This window comes from Gobio gobio (genome assembly GCF_949357685.1).
Source record: "Gobio gobio genome assembly, chromosome: 8".
Taxonomy (NCBI): domain Eukaryota; kingdom Metazoa; phylum Chordata; class Actinopteri; order Cypriniformes; family Gobionidae; genus Gobio; species Gobio gobio.
In genome coordinates this window covers 57,358,567-57,380,718 of record NC_137114.1, presented here as the reverse complement: position 1 = coordinate 57,380,718, position 22,152 = coordinate 57,358,567, and the positions used below count along the sequence as shown (strand labels likewise).

The 22,152-nt window shown below is 38.3% G+C and overlaps 1 protein-coding gene across 4 annotated transcripts in view; it reads right to left on the bottom strand.

Annotated features, from left to right (window-relative positions):
• Window positions 1-22,152, bottom strand: part of LOC307130468 (cGMP-dependent 3',5'-cyclic phosphodiesterase-like) — a 169,009-nt gene that overhangs the window by 88,674 nt on the left and 58,183 nt on the right. For all 4 annotated transcript variants that reach the window (XM_079823456.1, XM_079823457.1, XM_079823459.1 and 1 more), the window contains one exon: window positions 3,213-3,302. In XM_079823456.1, coding sequence (XP_079679582.1) covers window positions 3,213-3,302 — 90 coding nt within the window. The remainder of the gene's footprint in view (window positions 1-3,212; window positions 3,303-22,152) is intronic.

Sequence of the window (22,152 nt, the reverse complement as noted above, 5' to 3'; positions counted from 1 at the left end):
TGCTCTATTAAAATGATCCCCATAAATACAGTGTTATTTTTCTGCATCTCTTCTGTTTATTAAGGGTGGTATGATGTATATTTAGTCTGGAAAATATAACACTGTTGACCAGAACGCATGTCTGCATGTGCAAATATGAATGCTTGTCATAATGCTATTTTTGCAAAGCCACAATAAACGTGGATAAATCAGAACATGTCTGATCACGCTACACACGCTAAAGAGTGCTCTAATGAACCGTACTCATTTATTGATGACCTTAAAAACCGGAAAATGTGCTTGAATTAAACATGAAATATTCATAAATGTAACATTAAATATGTACGGAAGCCCCCCAATAAATCATGCTCTGGCATATGACATAAAAAAATTGAAATTATGACATACTAAGTCATAATTATTAGTTAATTACTTGAAATTATGACATACTGTCATAATTATGAGATAAAAATGTGAAATGATGACATACTGACATACTCATACTAAATTAGAAATTTTGACAGTTTTATAATAATGAGAGAAAAAAATTAAATGATGACGTAATAATTATGAGATAGAAATGTATAAATTATGACATACTAAGCCAATGAGATAAAAATGTGAAATTATGTCATAATTATTAGTTAATAATTTGAAATTATGACATACTAAGTCATAATCATAAAAAAATACATTCCGATATACTATCATAATAATGAGATAAAATGTCAAAATTATGAGATGAAAAATTGAAATTATAACATACTAAGGCTTAATTTCAACAAAAAGCCAAATGTATTACTTAAAAGTCAAAGTAATGTATGCTTTTTTTCATGCTGTCATAATTATGAGAAAAAAGTCATAATTATTACATACTTATGAGATAAATATGTTAAATTATGATGGTCATAATTCTGAGATAAATTTTGAAATGATGATATACTGTCATAATTATGAAATAAAGATTAGAAATTTTAACAGTTTTATAATTCTGAGAAAAAAAACTAAATTATGACCTACTAAGTCATAATTATGAGATAAAAATGTGAAATGATGACATACTAATACTACATTTTGAAATTATGATATACTGTCATAATTATGAAATAAAGATAAGACATTTTGACGGTTTTTATAATTATGAGAGAAAAATATTAAATTATGACATACTAAGCCATAATTATGAAATAAAAATGTACATTACGATATAATACATAATTATGAAATAAAATTATTAGATGAAAAGTTATAACATCCTAAGGAGAAGTCAAAGTAATTTAAACTTTTTAAGTCATGCGTTTGACTTTAATCTACTATATCAAAATAGTATTTCATAATTTCGACTTTTTCATGCTGTTATAATTATGAGATAAAAAGTTGAAATTATTTCTAAGTCATAATTATGACATAAAAATGGACTTTTCATAATTTTGACATTTTATCTCATAATTATGGCTTTTTTTATATAATTTAAACTTTTTAAATCACACGTTTGACTATAACCTCATATATTAATATAGTGTTTCATAATTTCCACTTTTTGTCATAATTTCCACTTAGTATGCCATAATTATGAGTTGTAAAGTCATAATTTTGAATTTTCATCTCATAATTATGACTTACCAGAGCATGATGTGGCAGAAAGGGCTTCCAAAAATATGAAACACAAATGCAGGATGAAATGTGTGTGTGTGTGTGTGTGTGTGTGTGTGTGTGTGTGTGTGTGTGTGTGTGTGTGTGTGTGTGTGTGTGTGTGTGTGAGATAGAGAGAGATGCTGTCATCTGTTTGAAGCATCCTTAAGTGTGTATTGCTGTTGGAAAAATAATCAATAAAAGAAACAGCACTCAGATATGACTGCGTCAGTGTGTGTGTGTGTGTGTGTGTGTGTGTGTGTGTGTGTGTGTGTGTGTGTGTGTGTGTTTTCTCAGCACTCCCAGCAAAAGCACTCCTGAGACTGCTGCAAATGCAACATCAATAAAGCCTCCAGGAGAAAGTGTGTTCTCTCTCAGAAGACACTCAGAATGCTGATGAAGATCTGCGGCTGAATCTGAATGAGATTTGACCCTCCTGTCTCACCGTACACACACTCATGGCGCTGAGTGACTTCTTTACTGTCAAACACTGTCAAATCCTCTCGTGTTTCAGCAGATCTCATATCTGCAGCATTTGAACACACATCGTGAGACCTTTCTAAAGAAATGAGCAGTGTGTGAGCGGCGTTTAAAGAGTTAAACCGTAAAAAACTACTTTACATTTCAAATACAGATTTTAACTGTTATAAACCTCACAGTTCAGCCTTTAAAACATGTTTTTAAGATCAGGGATGAGTCGATATCAATGATTATATATCTCACACACACACACACACACAGGTTGAAGCGTTTGTGCTTTTTTGCAATGCAATGGGCAGCGTTTCTTTACTCAACACACACTACATGTGACGACTGACTCGTGTGTTTGAGCGGAGAAGAGCGGCTTAAAGATGCTCGGCTTCAGCTTTTAATGTCAAATTTACATATTTTAATATTGCACAGTTTTGAGAGTGTGTGTCAGTGTCTGTGTGTGTTTGTGAGTGTGTGTGAGAGAGAAAATGTGTGAGTGTGTGTGAGTGTGAGAGTGTGTGTGTGTGTGTTTGTATGTGTGCGTATGTGTGTGTGTGCGTGCGTGCGTATGTGCGTGTGTGTGTGTGTGTGTGAGAGAGAGAATGTGTGAGTGTGTGTGAGAGTATGTGTGTGTTTGTATGTGTGCGAATGTGTGTGTGCATGTGTGTGTGTGTGTCTGCGTATGTGTGTGTGTGTGTGTGTGTGTCTGCGTATGTGTGTGTGTGTGTGTGTGTGTATGTGTGTGTCTGCGTATGTGTGTGTGTGTGTGTGTGTGTGTGTCTGCGTATGTGTGTGTGTGTGTGTGTGTGTGTGAGAGAGAGAATGTGTGAGTGTGTGTGAGAGTATGTGTGTGTTTGTATGTGTGCGAATGTGTGTGTGCATGTGTGTGTGTGTGTGTGTGTCTGCGTATGTGTGTGTGTGTGTGTGTGTGTCTGCGTATGTGTGTGTGTGTGTGTGTGTGTGTATGTGTGTGTCTGCGTATGTGTGTGTGTGTGTGTGTGTGTGTCTGCGTATGTGTGTGTGTGTGTGTGTGTGTGAGTGTGTGTGTGTGTGTGTGTGTGTGTGTGTGTGTGTGTGTGTGTGTGTGTGTGTGTGTGTGTGTGTGTGTGTGTGTGTGTGTGTGTTCGCACCACGTTTGGCAGGACGACTCTGAGCACATCTTTGATGGTCGTCTGAAGGCTGCTGACATCAACAATGGAGGCCAACTGCAGCAATGCATCCTGGGAAAATAAAAACACAGAACCGCAGATTAATAAACACAAATACACGAATCGCTTAAGCTGTCTGCACAGCATCTGAAAGGTCAAAGGTTAATGAATCCTCTGGAAATATAGCTATGATGAGTTTAACCCCGAGCCTCAGGAAATGTCACGCCATTAAGGAAATTAATGTTGTCGTTTCCCGCTTTCTCACTTTGATGATTCCGGAACTCATCTCTCTTTGAAGCTGTTAGGGGGTTTGACCTTTGACCTCCAGCACACTGACCTCGTCAGCATGGCTCATTAGCGCATCCACTTAACCCCAGGAAATCGATAAAGGAAAGAGCTAATGAGCAGTGGCGAGAGCGCGGCGCAGACAGACAAACGCTTTCAGCAAATGATCAGTGAACGCGTCGCTGGATTCAGAGCACTCAGACATTACGGTCACTTTACAAGCTTCAAAATATATTTCCCCCCAAAAAACCTCAGAAGAAAGTCAGATTCATTTCAGCAAATCATTCAGTTGATTTTAACGAACTGACTCAAAGGAACTGACTCAAACTGAAACAAACTGACTGAAACAAACTGACTCAAAGGAACTTACTACAAGGAACTGACTCAAAGGAACTGACTCAAAGGAACTGACTCAAAGGAACTGACTCAAACTGAAACAAACTGACTGAAACGAACTGACTCAAAGGAACTTACTACAAGGAACTGACTCAAAGGAACTGACTCAAAGGAACTGACTCAAAGGAACTGACTCAAAGGAACTGACTACAAGGAACTGACTACAAGGAAATGACTACAAGGAACTGATTCAAAGGAACTGACTCAAAGGAACTGACTCAAACGAACTGACTCAAAGGAACTGACTCAAACGAACTGACTGAAACAAACCGACTCAAAGGAACTGACTCAAAATGAAACAAACTGACTGAAACGAACTGACTTAAACGTAACTGACTCAAATGAACTGACTCAAACAAACTGACTAAAACAAACTGACTGAAACAAACTGACTCAAAGGAACTGACTCAAAGGCACTGACTCAAAGGAACTGACTCAAAGGCACTGACTCAAAGGAACTGACTCAAAGGAACTGACTCAAAGGAACTGACTCAAAGGAACTGACTACAAGGAACTGACCTAAAGGAACTGACTCAAAGGAACTGACTCAAATGAACTGACTCAAATGAACTGACTCAAAGGAACTGACTCAAACGAACTGACTCAAACGAACTGACTCAAAGGAACTGACTAAAAGGAACTGACTAAAAGGAACTGACTACAAGGAACTGACTCAAAGGAACTGATTCAAAGGAACTGACTGAAACGAACTGACTGAAACAAACCGATTCAAAGGAACTGACTCAAACTGAAACAAACTGACTGAAATGAATTGACTCAAAGGAACTGACTTAAATATAACTGACTCAAATGAACTGACTCAAACAAACTGACTAAAACGAACTGACTAAACGAACTGACTTAAACGTAACTGACTGAAACAAACTGACTGAAACAAACTGACAAAAACAAACTGACTTAAACGTAACTGACTCAAAGGAACTGACTCAAAGGAACTGACTCAAAGGAACTGACTCAAAGGAACTGATTCAAAGGAATTGACTCAAAGGAACTGACTGAAACAAACGGACTCAAAGGAACTGACTGAAACTGAAACAAACTGACTGAAACAAACTGACTGAAACGAACTGACTCAAAGGAATGGACTGAAACTGAAACGAACTGACTGAAATGAACTGACTCAAAGGAACTGACTCAAACAAACTGACTAAAACAAACTGACTAAACAAACTGACTTAAACGTAACTGACTGAAACAAACTGACTCAAACGAACTGACTCAAACAAACAGACTGAAACAAACTGACTGAAACGAACTGACTTAAACGTAACTGACTCAAATGAACTGACTCAAAGGAACTGACTGAAACAAACTGACTCAAAGGAACTGACTGAAACAAACTGACTGAAACAAACTGACTCAAAGAAACTGACTGAAACAAACTGACTGAAACAAACTGACTCAAAGGAACTGACTCAAACGAACTGACTCAAACAAACTGACTGAAACAAACGGACTCAAAGGAACTGACTCAAATGAACTGACTCAAACAAACTGACTGAAACAAACTGACTGCAACAAACTGACTCAAAGGAACTGACTCAAACAAACTGACTCAAAGGAACTGACTCAAACAAACTGACTTAAACAAACTGACTGAAACGAACTGACTTAAACGTAACTGACTCAAATGAACTGACTCAAAGGAACTGACTGAAACAAACTGACTCAAATGAACTCACTCAAAGAAACTGACTGAAACGAACTGACTTAAACGTAACTGACTCAAATTAACTGACTCAAATTAACTGATTCAAATGAACTGACTCAAAGGAACTGACTGAAACAAACTGACTCAAATTAACTGACTGAAACAAACTGACTGAAACAAACTGACTGAAACGAACTGACTGAAACGAACTGATTCAAATTAACTGACTCACAGATTAATTTGAATCTTCCCTCTAAAAGACTCAATCAAACTGAGATCCTCGTGTTTACGGTGAATAACAGTATAAAATCAGGTTATTTGAACAGATAATGCTGCCTAAACTAACTTATTATTACATTATTACATGATTAAAATCTAAAGTTGAATCTGTTAACATTAGGTAATGCAGTGTTAACTAACATGAACGAACAATGAACAGCTGGATTTCTGATTCTGATTCTGATTATTACTAATATCAACAAAAATTCATAAATTCTTTAAAAATATAGGTAACACTTTACAATACGGTTCATTAGTTAACAAGAACTAATAATGAGCTGCACTTATAAAGCATTTATTTATCTTTGTTAATGTTAATTTCAGCATTTACTAATGCATTATTAAAATCTTGCTAACATTAGTTAATGCACTGCGAGCTAACATGAACAAACCATGAAAAGCTGGATTTATATAAACGTTAACAAAGATTAACTAATGCTGAACTGAGCTGGTCATGGTTAGTTCATGTTCACTAATGTTAACTAATACAACCTTAGTGTAAAGTATTACCAAAAATAATAATAAAGACAAAAACATGCCAAAAAATTAATAAAACAAACTAAAATTGTGCAGAAACAGAAAGTAGAGAACATTTTCATCTAATTGAAAACATTAAAAACAATAAAATATCAAATGATACTAAAATATCACTGGTTTTAAAACTCTGTGTGTGTGTGTGTGTGTGTGTGTGTTGGCTTTCCTACAGCCGGTTTTTATAGATAATTACAAACAATTATCGCCAATTACGTCCAGATCATTCCAAAAACAAAAGAGAGAAAGAAAAAAAGAAAATGAGACATCTCGACATCAGAATCTCAATTAATAGGACAAAAATATGTTTGGAAGAAGAAGTGAAGAGATTTTCAGATCAGGTGCATCATTCTGACACTCATCCTACTTTTCCTCTCTCTCTCTCTCCCACACACACACACACACACACACACGCGCGCGCACACACACACACACACACACACTCAAGTTGAAGCAGAGCTTCCCTGCAGTTTTTCTCTCTTGTTGGATCATCATTGACGGAAGCAGCAGGGATCAATCCCGCAGCGCTGATCCCACTTTCAATTTTCTGAAGAGGGAACAGCAGAGAGCTTTGTAAAACACACACACACACACTCGACAATTCACACTTGTGTTCATATGTCAGCTGGTATACAGACAACTCAACTAGTCTCAGATTTCTCATGAACTCCAGAACATCTCATTCTTCTCTCACAGACAAACTTGAGTGTGCATGTGTGTGTGTGTGTGTGTGTGTGTGTGTGTGTGTGTGTGTGTGTGTGTGTGTTTGTATGGGCATGTTTTTGTGAAATATCAGGACACAAATATATAATGTATATATATATATATGTATAATGACATGGGTATTACAAAAAGAGGGTGAAATATGAGGACGTTCCCCATGTCCTCACTTTTCAAAATGCTTATAAATCACACAGAACAAGAAAGTTTTTTTTCACAGAAAGTGAACGGCACAGTCTCCTGTGAGGGTTAGGTTTAGGGGCAGGGGCAGTGTGTGTGTGTGTGTGTGTGTGATGGGTAGGTTTAGGGGCAGTGTAAGGGGATAGAAAATACGGTTTGTACGGTATAAAAACCATTACGCCTATGGAATGTCCTCACATTTCACAAAAACAAACATGTGTGTGTGTGTGTGTGTGTGTGTGAGTTTCATACTTGATCATGAACATAACAATTACCAGCATACACTGATCAGTGATTCCATATGTTACACTCACACCCAAACACACATTTCCCTAGTTTATCTAAATTATGCATATCATGTCAATTGCCTTGTTTTTTTTAATCAAAAAAACATGTATTTTTGTATTGTACAAATGTATTTTTTTCTCAATACATTGCAGATATGCTGATTAAATACAAACCCAACAGATCACTCAGATCATCAGGATCAAGTCAGTTAGAAATACCAAGGGTTCACTCAAAGCAAGGAGAGTCTGCTTTTAGCTATTATGCCAGCCGTAGCTGGAACCAGCTTCCTGAACAGATCAGATGTGCTCCAACAGTAGCCACTTTCAAATCCAGACTCAAAACACATCTGTTCAGCTGTGCATTTACTGAATGAGCACTGTGCCACTGTACGTGCTTTGTCCGAACTGCTTACATTTTAATTTATATGCTTAAATTTAACCCTGTTTTTATTTTTATTTTTAATTATACTTAGATTGAAAGTTGAATCTGTTTAGATTTATTAAAGATTTAATCTTTTAGATTAAAGATTTAATAAAAGGGGGGATAACCCATAGGTGGATGTCTGTTTCTGTGGTAAATGCAACGTGACAAAATTTAGAGAATTTTGAGATATCACGTGGGCGAGGAGACCGTGCTGTGAGCCGGTTTTGGGCTATTGGGAGCCAATAAGAGAGGACGCTACTGGGAGTGTCCGCCCGTCTGGTCTTGGGTGAAGAGATCAGATCTGTACGGAGACGTCCGACAGATTCATTAGCGTACGCTAGAGGGGAAAAAAAAAACACAGAAACAGACAGCCAATATGGGGAAGTCCCAGAGCAAATTTGCTGAATATGACACACCGGCTTTATTTTTATCTTTCAATATTTTCTTTATTTTTTATTTCTTTTAATTCCTATTATAACTGTAATATTTTTATTTCATTTCTGTGTAAAGCACTTTGAATTGCCACTGTGTATGAAATGTGCTATACAAATAAACTTGCCTTGCCTTGCCTTGCCTTGCCTTGCCTTGCCTAATCAGCATCAAATGCTCAAATATATGAATATGAAAGTGATTCTTTTGAGACTTCGTTAAACTAAATGATACTGAGTTAACATTTATTTTAGTTGAAGCAACAAAGTGTATTATGGTTTTAATCTTAGTTTCAGTTAAGTTCCTAAACGTAATTTAGGGAGGACCGAGCCCATCTAATCTTCCAATCAACAGCCAGAGTATATAAACAGCTGCTTACCTCTCCTCCCCAAACTCCACCTTTATCTCAGGTACCTTGCCCTACATAATCATAATCATGTCCTATATTTAGTCACTGTGGGGTATATCAGAGCTGGAGGTGAAGCTGCTTCATCAGCCCCTCATCAGAGGACAGCAAGCTAAATAAGTTTAACCTATATCATATTAACCTAATATCTTAAGATTATATGGGCAAACAAACTCGTTATCTGTAATAACCCTGATGTTGGCTTTACTACAGACGGGGTTTTAGAGATAATTACAAATAATTATCGCCAATTATCTTCAAAACATAACCCAAAAAATCTCAATTATAGAACAAAAATAGGTTTGGAAGAAGAGGTGAAGAGATTTTCAGATGCAGGTGCATCATTCTGACAGTCATCCTACTCTCTCTCTCTCTCTCTCTCCCTCTCTCTCTCTCTCTCTCTCTCTCTCTCACACACACACACACACACACACACACACACACACACACACACACACACACACACACACACACACACACACACACACACACACACACACACACACACACACACACACACACACACACACACACACACACACACACACACACACACACACTCAAAGATGCTGCTGTATGGAGCTTGCAGCAATGCTGAGAATGCGTTGCATTGTGAATTTGCACTCAGTTTTGTAATGCAGCATTTTGTAATGCAATGGCACGTGAAATTGAGTGTGTGTAGCTGTAATTGTCCGTGCTCATGTACTTGAGGCAAGAAACCACAGGACATTTTTTTCTTTTTAGATTTTATGCTATCTAGCTTTTCATAAAGTGTTGTTTCAGACTAGTGGAAAGAAAACATCCAAAACACCCTTTTAATTGCACTTTATCTATTTGCGTCTAGAGATTTTCACTACATATTTTTAAAATCCGTGTTCTCAAAATGAGTTCTTCCTCTACTTCAGCATCACTTACACACACCAAAACTTCGAGTTTTATTCATATCTATATTCTGAAGGATTCTAGTGAAGGGTTTGTTCATAAGATCCTTCACCTGGTTTTTATAACATTTTTATTCCTTAAAACATGGTGAAAATGTGTTTTTTCCATCTATTGACAGTATTTTCTGATTTATGACGTGATAAAAAGATAAATCTCAAATCCCTTCACTAGAAACCTTTAACTCTAATATGTCAACAAAATCAAAGAAGAATTTTGAACCTGGCTTTATCCAATGCGCAGATTTATCTGCAGGAAATATATGCAAATTAGTGCATATTTAGTTAGATAATGCCTTATTTGCATTTAAAAAAAAAAATCATTAGGTATTGTAATACTTAATGTTAGCAATAAACTGGGTAAGTATGGTTATGATATCTATAAGTTTTTCATCTGTTCGGTCTTGCCTTGTGTGTTTTTCCTAAAAATGAAGAATGCTTATAAAAGGTATTTGATTTTTTTTAAAAACTTAAATATTCTCTAAAATAAACCCGTCTTGTCTCTTTAATCCTTTGTCTGACGGTGGAAATAACTTTCCTATCCTCCAGAAGTGGGATAAATCTCTCCGCCACAGACGCCCGGCAGCAAAGCATGATGGGAGTTTAAGACGACACTGATCTCACTGTGTGGTCTCAGAGCTTTATTACCCACAAGTCCTCTGGGACCGAGGTCAAGTTGTGTTATTTTAGCTTTTCAAATTAACCAAAAGAACAAAATCAGGGACCTTTAACATTTAAATACTGCAGTGCTTCATAAATCCTGACGCTTAAACATCAGCCAGAGGGAAATACAACACTTATAATCATGAGAATTGATCAAATTAAGATAAAAAATTAATATATATGATTATTTATTATGTCTCATTATATTATATTATATTTATTATAAATAAAATATTATAATATTTGAAAGACTTTAAGTCTATGGTGTAACACTTCATGTATTATTCATAGTTTCACCTTTAAACCAAATTTTATATGCTGTCATATAAAACAGAAGGTCCTGGATGCAATATTTCATTGAATTAATATCTCCATAATCTAATTTCTAAGAAAGAAAAAGACATTTTTACAACATCTGTTTGAAATGCTCGTCATGCATAATGAGAATTAATAAATTATGAAACATGATAAAGTGTATGTACATTAAATTAGCATACATATTACGCTCGTGCATCAAACAGTGAATATTTCTACCTGAACCTCAAAACACGATGAGTTACTGTTCAATCGTTTCCAATTAACTTTAAAAACAGAAAGATTATTTTGTGTAGATTCTGATGAGCTGATGTTTGTGTGAAACGGTTCGAGCTTGTCTGATTGGTCTGATTAATATGAGCATATTAAACGTGCCGTGACTCACGGATGATAAATGAATCAGAGCGACGGCAGATGAAGGTCACCGTCAGCATTTACCGATCATCAGAAGCGTTGGGAGTTTGGTCGAAGGTTTTCACTTCTTATTTTTCTCTTTCTGGAGCACAGCATGAGAGATGTGAGAAACGCCGGCTCTCGTTCTGTCTGCTTTGCTGCTCTCATTATTAACTCTCTTTCTCAGCGAGCACTTTGTCAACCAGACGTTATTAAAGCATGATTCACACTTTATATTTTATATGAGACTCATAAGATACTGAAAGCCTGGGGGTCCCATAAACACCCCCTTTTATGTACATCTGTCATCCGGCTGGAAAAAGACATAATAATTTCATTTCAAATGAATGCTTTTATTAGACAATACAATTATTATTATTCTACATACATAGGCTAATTATCATATCAAATGTATAAATACATATTAAATAAATAGTACAATATTAAAGCTAATATATATATATATATATATATATATATATATATATATATATATATATATATATATATATATATATATATATATATATATATATATATATATATATATATATTAGTTTTATACTACATGCATAGGCTCATTATTATATCAAATGTATAAATAAATATTAAATAAGTAGTACTTTTTTATTGCTAATTGCACAACACTGGACAACAACATAACAAACAACCATAAGTAGTACAATACTGAAACTAAAAATGAATATGCATATTTTATTATTATACCATAACAATATAAATATATAAAATAAATATTAAATACACAGTACAATGTTACATCACAAAATGAATAAACTAAATATACAAATACTAGGCTAATTATATAGCAAATGTATAAATAAATATTTTAAATAAATATTAAATGAATAATACAATAAAGTTAGTTAATATGTTCATATATAACTACTTAATATAATGACCAGTGCTATTGTAAGTTAGATAGCGTTTATTAATATTTTAGTTTTACAAATTTAGTTTGTGTCATTTTTAATGAAATATTTGTAACAATTTTAGTTATTTTAGTACATCAAGTTAAACTAAATGAAACTGAGAAAACATTTGTATGCAAAAAATTGCTATATATATTGTATTTTAGGTAATATATATTTGAAGTATTTTGTTTTTAGTTGTAATTAACTGATAATGACACAATGACATCTGAAGGAAACTCTTGACACAGTAACACAAAAACAACAGGACTCAAGCATTCCCATCTACACTAGAGTAACGCTTCTGGCTTTAACGGCAACATTTCACCAAGCTGGAACAAACAAAACAAACAAAGAACTAGAATAAATCATTTCCACAAGACTCAAGTGGCCATTAAGTTGAAGCAGGTCAGAAAATGAAGCTGATCTGAGAAAAGCGCTTTTTCACAATTACAGGGCACGGGTTGCCAGATTCCCTGCTGTGGAAAATCCCTCATAAGAGGCGGATTAACGGTGTTTGTGACAGGAGGAGAGAGTGAGGGGGAGTCTGGCCAGAGGAGGAGAGAAGTAAAGGATGAAACGGACAACAAGATGAAAGGGTGGGAGAGAGAATTGCAAGACACATGCAAATAAAGCAGTGAGTGGACGATTACGACCGCTGAGATGATGCTGTTTAACATTTGTCTTGCACTTGATGTGTAAATATGAGGATATCAGTGCCATAGGCTTGTGAGTGGAGGTCCATTATTAAGTCCAGCTGAGTTCATTAACCTTTCTAACTCATTTACATCACAGAAATGTCAAGGGAAAGACCAAACAAACACAGACAATCACATCACACCTGCGACCACACACACAGGAAAGTCCCTATTTTCTCTTTATCCTGTGAAATGACCAGGCAAAATGATAAGAAACGTGGAAATGTGCTTGTGTGTAATTGCTCAGAGAAAAATATAAAGTGCTTTTCATCAGAATCACATTTCACGTCTATAATCTGTGGCGTACAGCTGCTCCAATCATGTGCAACATTTCTCATAAAACACCTGACAACAGTGTATTTTTATACCCTAACGAACAGAGAAGAACGAGAGAGATAGACAGACACAGAGAGAGAGAGAGCGTGCTAATCACAGTTTCTTGTGCCTACACAACCCACACACTCAGATGAGAATAATACACTCACACACAAGCGCAGAGCAAAGAAGCCTTGTTTACATGTATGGTACATATTCAAATCAGCATTTTGCACGGCGAGAGCTTTAGTTTGGTTGTTTAACAGCCCAAAATAACCATTCAAAATAGATATAAAATAGAGTAATATAATGAAAACAATCACTAACTTCACACATACATATTCAGAGTCTGTGATTTTCACACTTATGCATCAGCGTTCTATTCTGACGGCATAGTTTGACTTGTGTTGTTGTTTGTTAGTTGTTCGCTGCGGCCGGCCGGTGCTCACAGGTTCTGGTTGTTATTCCAACAGCGCTGCCTCCCCAGTCGCCATAGAAACACTGGAGACACATGCACTGTAGAATACAGCCAGACCAAACTACAGCCGCACTACTGACGTCATTCACGTACAGCCTGACTACTGACATGATAAACTACAGCCGCACTACTGATGTCATTCACGTACAGCCTGACTACTGACATGATAAACTACAGCCGCACTACTGACGTCATTCACGTACAGCCTGACTACTGACATGATAAACTACAGCCGCACTACTGACGTCATTCACGTACAGCCTGACTACTGACATGATAAACTACAGCCGCACTACTGACGTCATTCACATACAGCCTGACTACTGACATGATAAACTACAGCCGCACAACTGACATGATAAACTACAGCCGCACTACTGACGTCATTCACGTACAGCCTGACTACTGACATGATAAACTACAGCCGCACTACTGACGTCATTCACGTACAGCCTGACTACTGACATGATAAACTACAGCCGCACTACTGACGTCATTCACGTACAGCCTGACTACTGACATGATAAACTACAGCCGCACTACTGACGTCATTCACGTACAGCCTGACTACTGACATGATAAACTACAGCCGCACTACTGACGTCATTCACGTACAGCCTGACTACTGACATGATAAACTACAGCCGCACAACTGACATGATAAACTACAGCCGCACTACTGACGTCATTCACGTACAGCCTGACTACTGACATGATAAACTACAGCCGCACTACTGACGTCATTCACATACAGCCTGACTACTGACATGATAAACTACAGCCGCACTACTGACGTCATTCACATACAGCCTGACTACTGACATGATAAACTACAGCCGCACTACTGACATGATAAACTACAGCCGCACTACTGACGTCATTCACGTACAGCCTGACTACTGACATGATAAACTACAGTCACACTACTGACATCATTCATATACAGCCTGACTACTGACATGATAAGCTACAGTCACACTACTGACGTCATTCACATACAGCCTGACTACTGACATGATAAACTACAGTCACACTACTGACGTCATTCACATACAGCCTGACTACTGACATGATAAACTACAGCCGCACTACTGACGTCATTCACATACAGCCTGACTACTGACATGATAAACTACAGTCACACTACTGACGTCATTCACATACAGCCTGACTACTGACATGATAAACTACAGCCGCACTACTGACATCATTCATATACAGCCTGACTACTGACATGATAAACTACAGCCGCACTACTGACGTCATTCACATACAGCCTGACTACTGACATGATAAACTACAGTCACACTACTGACGTCATTCACATACAGCCTGACTAGTGACATGATAAACTACAGCCGCACTACTGACGTCATTCACGTACAGCCTGACTACTGACATGATAAACTACAGCCACACTACTGATGTCATTCACATACAGCCTGACTACTGACATGATAAACTACAGTCACACTACTGACGTCATTCACATACAGCCTGACTACTGACATGATAAACTACAGCCGCACTACTGACATCATTCATATACAGCCTGACTACTGACATGATAAACTACAGCCGCACTACTGACGTCATTCACATACAGCCTGACTACTGACATGATAAACTACAGTCACACTACTGACGTCATTCACATACAGCCTGACTAGTGACATGATAAACTACAGCCGCACTACTGACGTCATTCACGTACAGCCTGACTACTGACATGATAAACTACAGCCACACTACACTACCCAGACACTGGGTGCCGCCAAAAGCTTCGTTTTTTTCCCGGAACAGATGAGCGTCAATCTGACGTTTTGTGACATTGTTTTTTTAACGTACACCTACACTAAACCCTAAACCTAACCGATAGTGTTAACAAAAGCAAATGTGACAAAAATAAAATAGTAACCATGTCTTGTTAGCTTGTGTGAACTCATCTTTGAGCTCTTTTATCATGACTTGTCTTTCACGGGATTCGTACCTGAGCTTTCATTATTACAAGTACAAATCTGTACCAGCTGAGCTACTGAGCAAACTTATTATATAAAAAAAGCCGAGCATATGGAGCAGATTAAGTGACGCAAACTCCAAAATGTATTCATTTACATGGAAAAAAAAACGATAAAAAGTGCTTGCTGTTTTACTGCCTCTAGTGTTCATTTCACTTTGAAACTGCAGAGATATGTACTTATTGGTATGTATTTTGGCGGTTTGCAAAAACGTTGCCAGAGGTACATTTTCACAATGAGACCAGGTTGTGAACTACAGTCACACTACTGACATCATTCACATACAGCCTGACTACTGACATGATAAACTACAGCCGCACTACTGACGTCATTCACATACAGCCTGACTACTGACATTATAAACTACAGTCACACTACTGACGTCATTCACATACAGCCTGACTACTGACATGATAAACTACAGTCACACTACTGACGTCATTCACATACAGCCTGACTACTGACATGATAAACTACAGCCGCACTACTGACATCATTCACATACAGCCTGACTACTGACATGATAAACTACAGTCGCACTACTGACATCATTCACATACAGCCTGACTACTGACATGATAAACTACAGCCACACTACTGACGTCATTCACATACAGCCTGACTACTGACATGATAAACTACAGTCACACTACTGACATCATTCACATACAGCCTGACTACTGACATGATAAACTACAGTCACACTACTGACGTCATTCACATACAGCCTGACTACTGACATGATAAACTACAGCCGCACTACTGACGTCATTCACATACAGCCTGACTACTGACATGATAAACTACAGTCACACTACTGACGTCATTCACATACAGCCTGACTACTGACATGATAAACTACAGCCGCACTACTGACGTCATTCACATACAGCCTGACTACTGACATGATAAACTACAGTCACACTACTGACATCATTCACATACAGCCTGACTACTGACATGATAAACTACAGCCGCACTACTGACGTCATTCACATACAGCCTGACTACTGACATGATAAACTACAGTCACACTACTGACGTCATTCACATACAGCCTGACTACTGACATGATAAACTACAGTCACACTACTGACATCATTCACATACAGCCTGACTACTGACATGATAAACTACAGCCGCACTACTGACGTCATTCACATACAGCCTGACTACTGACATGATAAACTACAGTCACACTACTGACATCATTCACATACAGCCTGACTACTGACATGATAAACTACAGCCGCACTACTGACGTCATTCACATACAGCCTGACTACTGACATGATAAACTACAGTCACACTACTGACATCATTCACATACAGCCTGACTACTGACATGATAAACTACAGCCGCACTACTGACGTCATTCACATACAGCCTGACTACTGACATGATAAACTACAGTCACACTACTGACGTCATTCACATACAGCCTGACTACTGACATGATAAACTACAGTCACACTACTGACATCATTCACATACAGCCTGACTACTGACATGATAAACTACAGCCGCACTACTGACGTCATTCACATACAGCCTGACTACTGACATGATAAACTACAGTCGCACTACTGACGTCATTCACATACAGCCTGACTACTGACATGATAAACTACAACCGCACTACTGACATCATTCACATACAGCCTGACTACTGACATGATAAACTACAGTCACACTACTGACATCATTCACATACAGCCTGACTACTGACATGATAAACTACAGCCGCACTACTGACGTCATTCACATACAGCCTGACTACTGACATGATAAACTACAGCCGCACTACTGACATCATTCACATACAGCCTGACTACTGACATGATAAACTACAGTCACACTACTGACATCATTCACATACAGCCTGACTACTGACATGATAAACTACAGCCGCACTACTGATGTAATTTACATACAGCCTGACTACTGACATGATAAACTACAGCCGCACTACTGACATCATTCACATACAGCCTGACTACTGACATGATAAACTACAGCCGCACTACTGACATCATTCACATACAGCCTGACTACTGACATGATAAACTACAGTCACACTACTGACATCATTCACATACAGCCTGACTACTGACATGATAAACTACAGCTGCACTACTGACATGATAAACTACTGCCACACTACTGACATCATTCACAGACAGCCTGACTACTGACATGATAAACTACAGCTGCACTACTGACATTATAAACTACAGCCGCACTACTGACGTCATTCACATACAGCCTGACTACTGACATGATAAACTACAGCCGCACTACTGACATCATTTACATACAGCCTGACTACTGACATGATAAACTACAGTCACACTACTGACATCATTCACATACAGCCTGACTACTGACATGATAAACTACAGTCACACTACTGACGTCATTCACATACAGCCTGACTACTGACATGATAAACTACAGCCGCACTACTGACGTCATTCACATACAGCCTGACTACTGACATGATAAACTACAGTCACACTACTGACGTCATTCACATACAGCCTGACTACTGACATGATAAACTACAGCCGCACTACTGATGTCATTCACATACAGCCTGACTACTGACATGATAAACTACAGTCACACTACTGATGTCATTCACATACAGCCTGACTACTGACATGATAAACTACAACCGCACTACTGACATCATTCACATACAGCCTGACTACTGACATGATAAACTACAGTCACACTACTGACATCATTCACATACAGCCTGACTACTGACATGATAAACTACAGCCGCACTACTGACGTCATTCACATACAGCCTGACTACTGACATGATAAACTACAGCCGCACTACTGACATCATTCACATACAGCCTGACTACTGACATGATAAACTACAGTCACACTACTGACATCATTCACATACAGCCTGACTACTGACATGATAAACTACAGCCGCACTACTGACATGATAAACTACTGCCACACTACTGACATCATTCACAGACAGCCTGACTACTGACATGATAAACTACAGCCGCACTACTGACATGATAAACTACAGCCGCACTACTGACGTCATTCACATACAGCCTGACTACTGACATGATAAACTACAGTCACACTACTGACATCATTCACATACAGCCTGACTACTGACATGATAAACTACAGTCACACTACTGACGTCATTCACATACAGCCTGACTACTGACATGATAAACTACAGCCGCACTACTGACGTCATTCACATACAGCCGCACTACTGACATGATAAACTACAGTCACACTACTGACGTCATTCACATACAGCCTGACTACTGACATGATAAACTACAGCCGCACTACTGATGTCATTCACATACAGCCTGACTACTGACATGATAAACTACAGTCACACTACTTATGTCATTCACATACAGCCTGACTACTGACATGATAAACTACAGTCACACTACTGACGTCATTCACATACAGCCTGACTACTGACATGATAAACTACAGTCACACTACTTATGTCATTCACATACAGCCTGACTACTGACATGATAAACTACAGCCGCACTACTGACGTCATTCACATACAGCCGCACTACTGACATGATAAACTACAGTCACACTACTGACGTCATTCACATACAGCCTGACTACTGACATGATAAACTACAGTCACACTACTTATGTCATTCACATACAGCCTGACTACTGACATGATAAACTACAGCCGCACTACTGACGTCATTCACATACTGCCGCACTACTGACATGATAAACTACAGTCACACTACTGACGTCATTCACATACAGCCTGACTACTGACATGATAAACTACAGCCGCACTACTGACATCATTCACATACAGCCTGACTACTGACATGATAAACTACAGTCACACTACTGACATCATTCACATACAGCCTGACTACTGACATGATAAACTACAACGCACTACTGACATCATTCACATACAGCCTGACTACTGACATGATAAACTACAATGCACTACTGACATCATTCACATACAGCCTGACTACTGAAATGATAAACTACAGCCACACTACTGACGTCATTCACATACAGCCTGACTACTGACATGATAAACTACAGTCACACTACTGACGTCATTCACATACAGCCTGACAACTGACATGATAAACTACAGTCACACTACTGACATTGTTCACATAGAGCCTGACTACCGACATGATAAACTACAGTCACACTACTGACGTCATTCACATACAGCCTGACTACTGACATGATAAACTACAGCCGCACTACTGATGTCATTCACATACAGCCTGACTACTGACATGATAAACTACAGCCGCACTACTGACATCATTCACATACAGCCTGACTACTGACATGATAAACTACAGTCACACTACTGACATCATTCACATACAGCCTGACTACTGACATGATAAGCTACAGCCACACTACTGACGTCATTCACATACAGCCTGACTACTGACATGATAAACTACAGTCACACTACTGACGTCATTCACATACAGCCTGACTACTGACATGATAAACTACAGTCACACTACTGACATCGTTCACATACAGCCTGACTACTGACATGATAAACTACAGTCACACTACTGACGTCATTCACATACAGCCTGACTACTGACATGATAATCTACAGTCACACTACTGACATCGTTCACATACAGCCTGACTACTGACATGATAAACTACAGTCACACTACTGACGTCATTCACATACAGCCTGACTACTGACATGATAATCTACAGTCACACTACTGACGTCATTCACATACAGCCTGACTACTGACATGATAAACTACAGTCACACTACTGACGTCATTCACATACAGCCTGACTACTGACATGATAATCTACAGTCACACTACTGACGTCATTCATATACAGCCTGACTACTGACATGATAAACTACAGCCGCACTACTGACGTCATTCACATACAGCCTGACTACTGACATGATAAACTACAGCCGCACTACTGACGTCATTCACATACAGCCTGACTACTGACATGATAAACTACAGCCGCACTACTGACGTCATTCACATACAGCCTGACTACTGACATGATAAACTACAGCCGCACTACTGACATCATTCACATACAGCCTGACTACTGACATGATAAACTACAGCCGCACTACTGACGTCATTCACATACAGCCTGACTACTGACATGATAAACTACAGCCGCACTACTGACATCATTCACATACAGCCTGACTACTGACATGATAAACTACAGCCGCACTACTGACATGATAAACTACAGTCACACTACTGACATGATAAACTACAGCCGCACTACTGACGTCATTCACATACAGCCTGACTACTGACATGATAAACTACAGCCGCACTACTGACATCATTCACATACAGCCTGACTACTGACATGATAAACTACAGTCGCACTACTGACATCATTCACATACAGCCTGACTACTGACATGATAAACTACAGCCGCACTACTGACGTCATTCACGTACAGCCTGACTACTGACATGATAAACTACAGCCGCACTACTGACGTCATTCACATACAGCCTGACTACTGACATGATAAACTACAGTCACACTACTGACATGATAAACTACAGTCACACTACTGACGTCATTCACATACAGCCTGACTACTGACATGATAAACTACAGCCGCACCACTGACATCGTTCACATACAGCCTGACTACTGACAAAATAAACTACATTCGCACTACTGACGTCATTCACATACAGCCTGACTACTGACATGATAAACTACATTCACACTACTGACATGATAAACTACAGTCACACAACTGACGTCATTCACATACAGCCTGACTATTGACATGATAAACTACAGTCACACTACTGACATGATAAACTACAGTCACACTACTGACGTCATTCACATACAGCCTGACTACTGACATGATAAACTACAGTCACACTACTGACATCGTTCACATACAGCCTGACTACTGACATGATAAACTACAGTCACACTACTGACATGATAAACTACAGTCACACTACTGACGTCATTCACATACAGCCTGACTATTGACATGATAAACTACAGTCACACTACTGACATGATAAACTACAATCACACTACTGACGTCATTCACATACAGCCTGACTACTGACATGATAAACTACAGTCACACTACTGACATCGTTCACATACAGCCTGACTATTGACATGATAAACTACAGTCACACTACTGACATGATAAACTACAGTCACACTACTGACGTCATTCACATACAGCCTGACTATTGACATGATAAACTACAGTCACACTACTGACATGATAAACTACAGTCGCACTACTGACGTCATTCACATACAGCCTGACTACTGACATGATAAACTACAGTCACACTACTGACATGATAAACTACAGTCACACTACTGACGTCATTCACATACAGCCTGACTACTGACATGATAAACTACAGTCACACTACTGACATGATAAACTACAGTAGCACTACTGACGTCATTCACATACAGCCTGACTACTGACATGATAAACTACAGCCGCACTACTGACATCGTT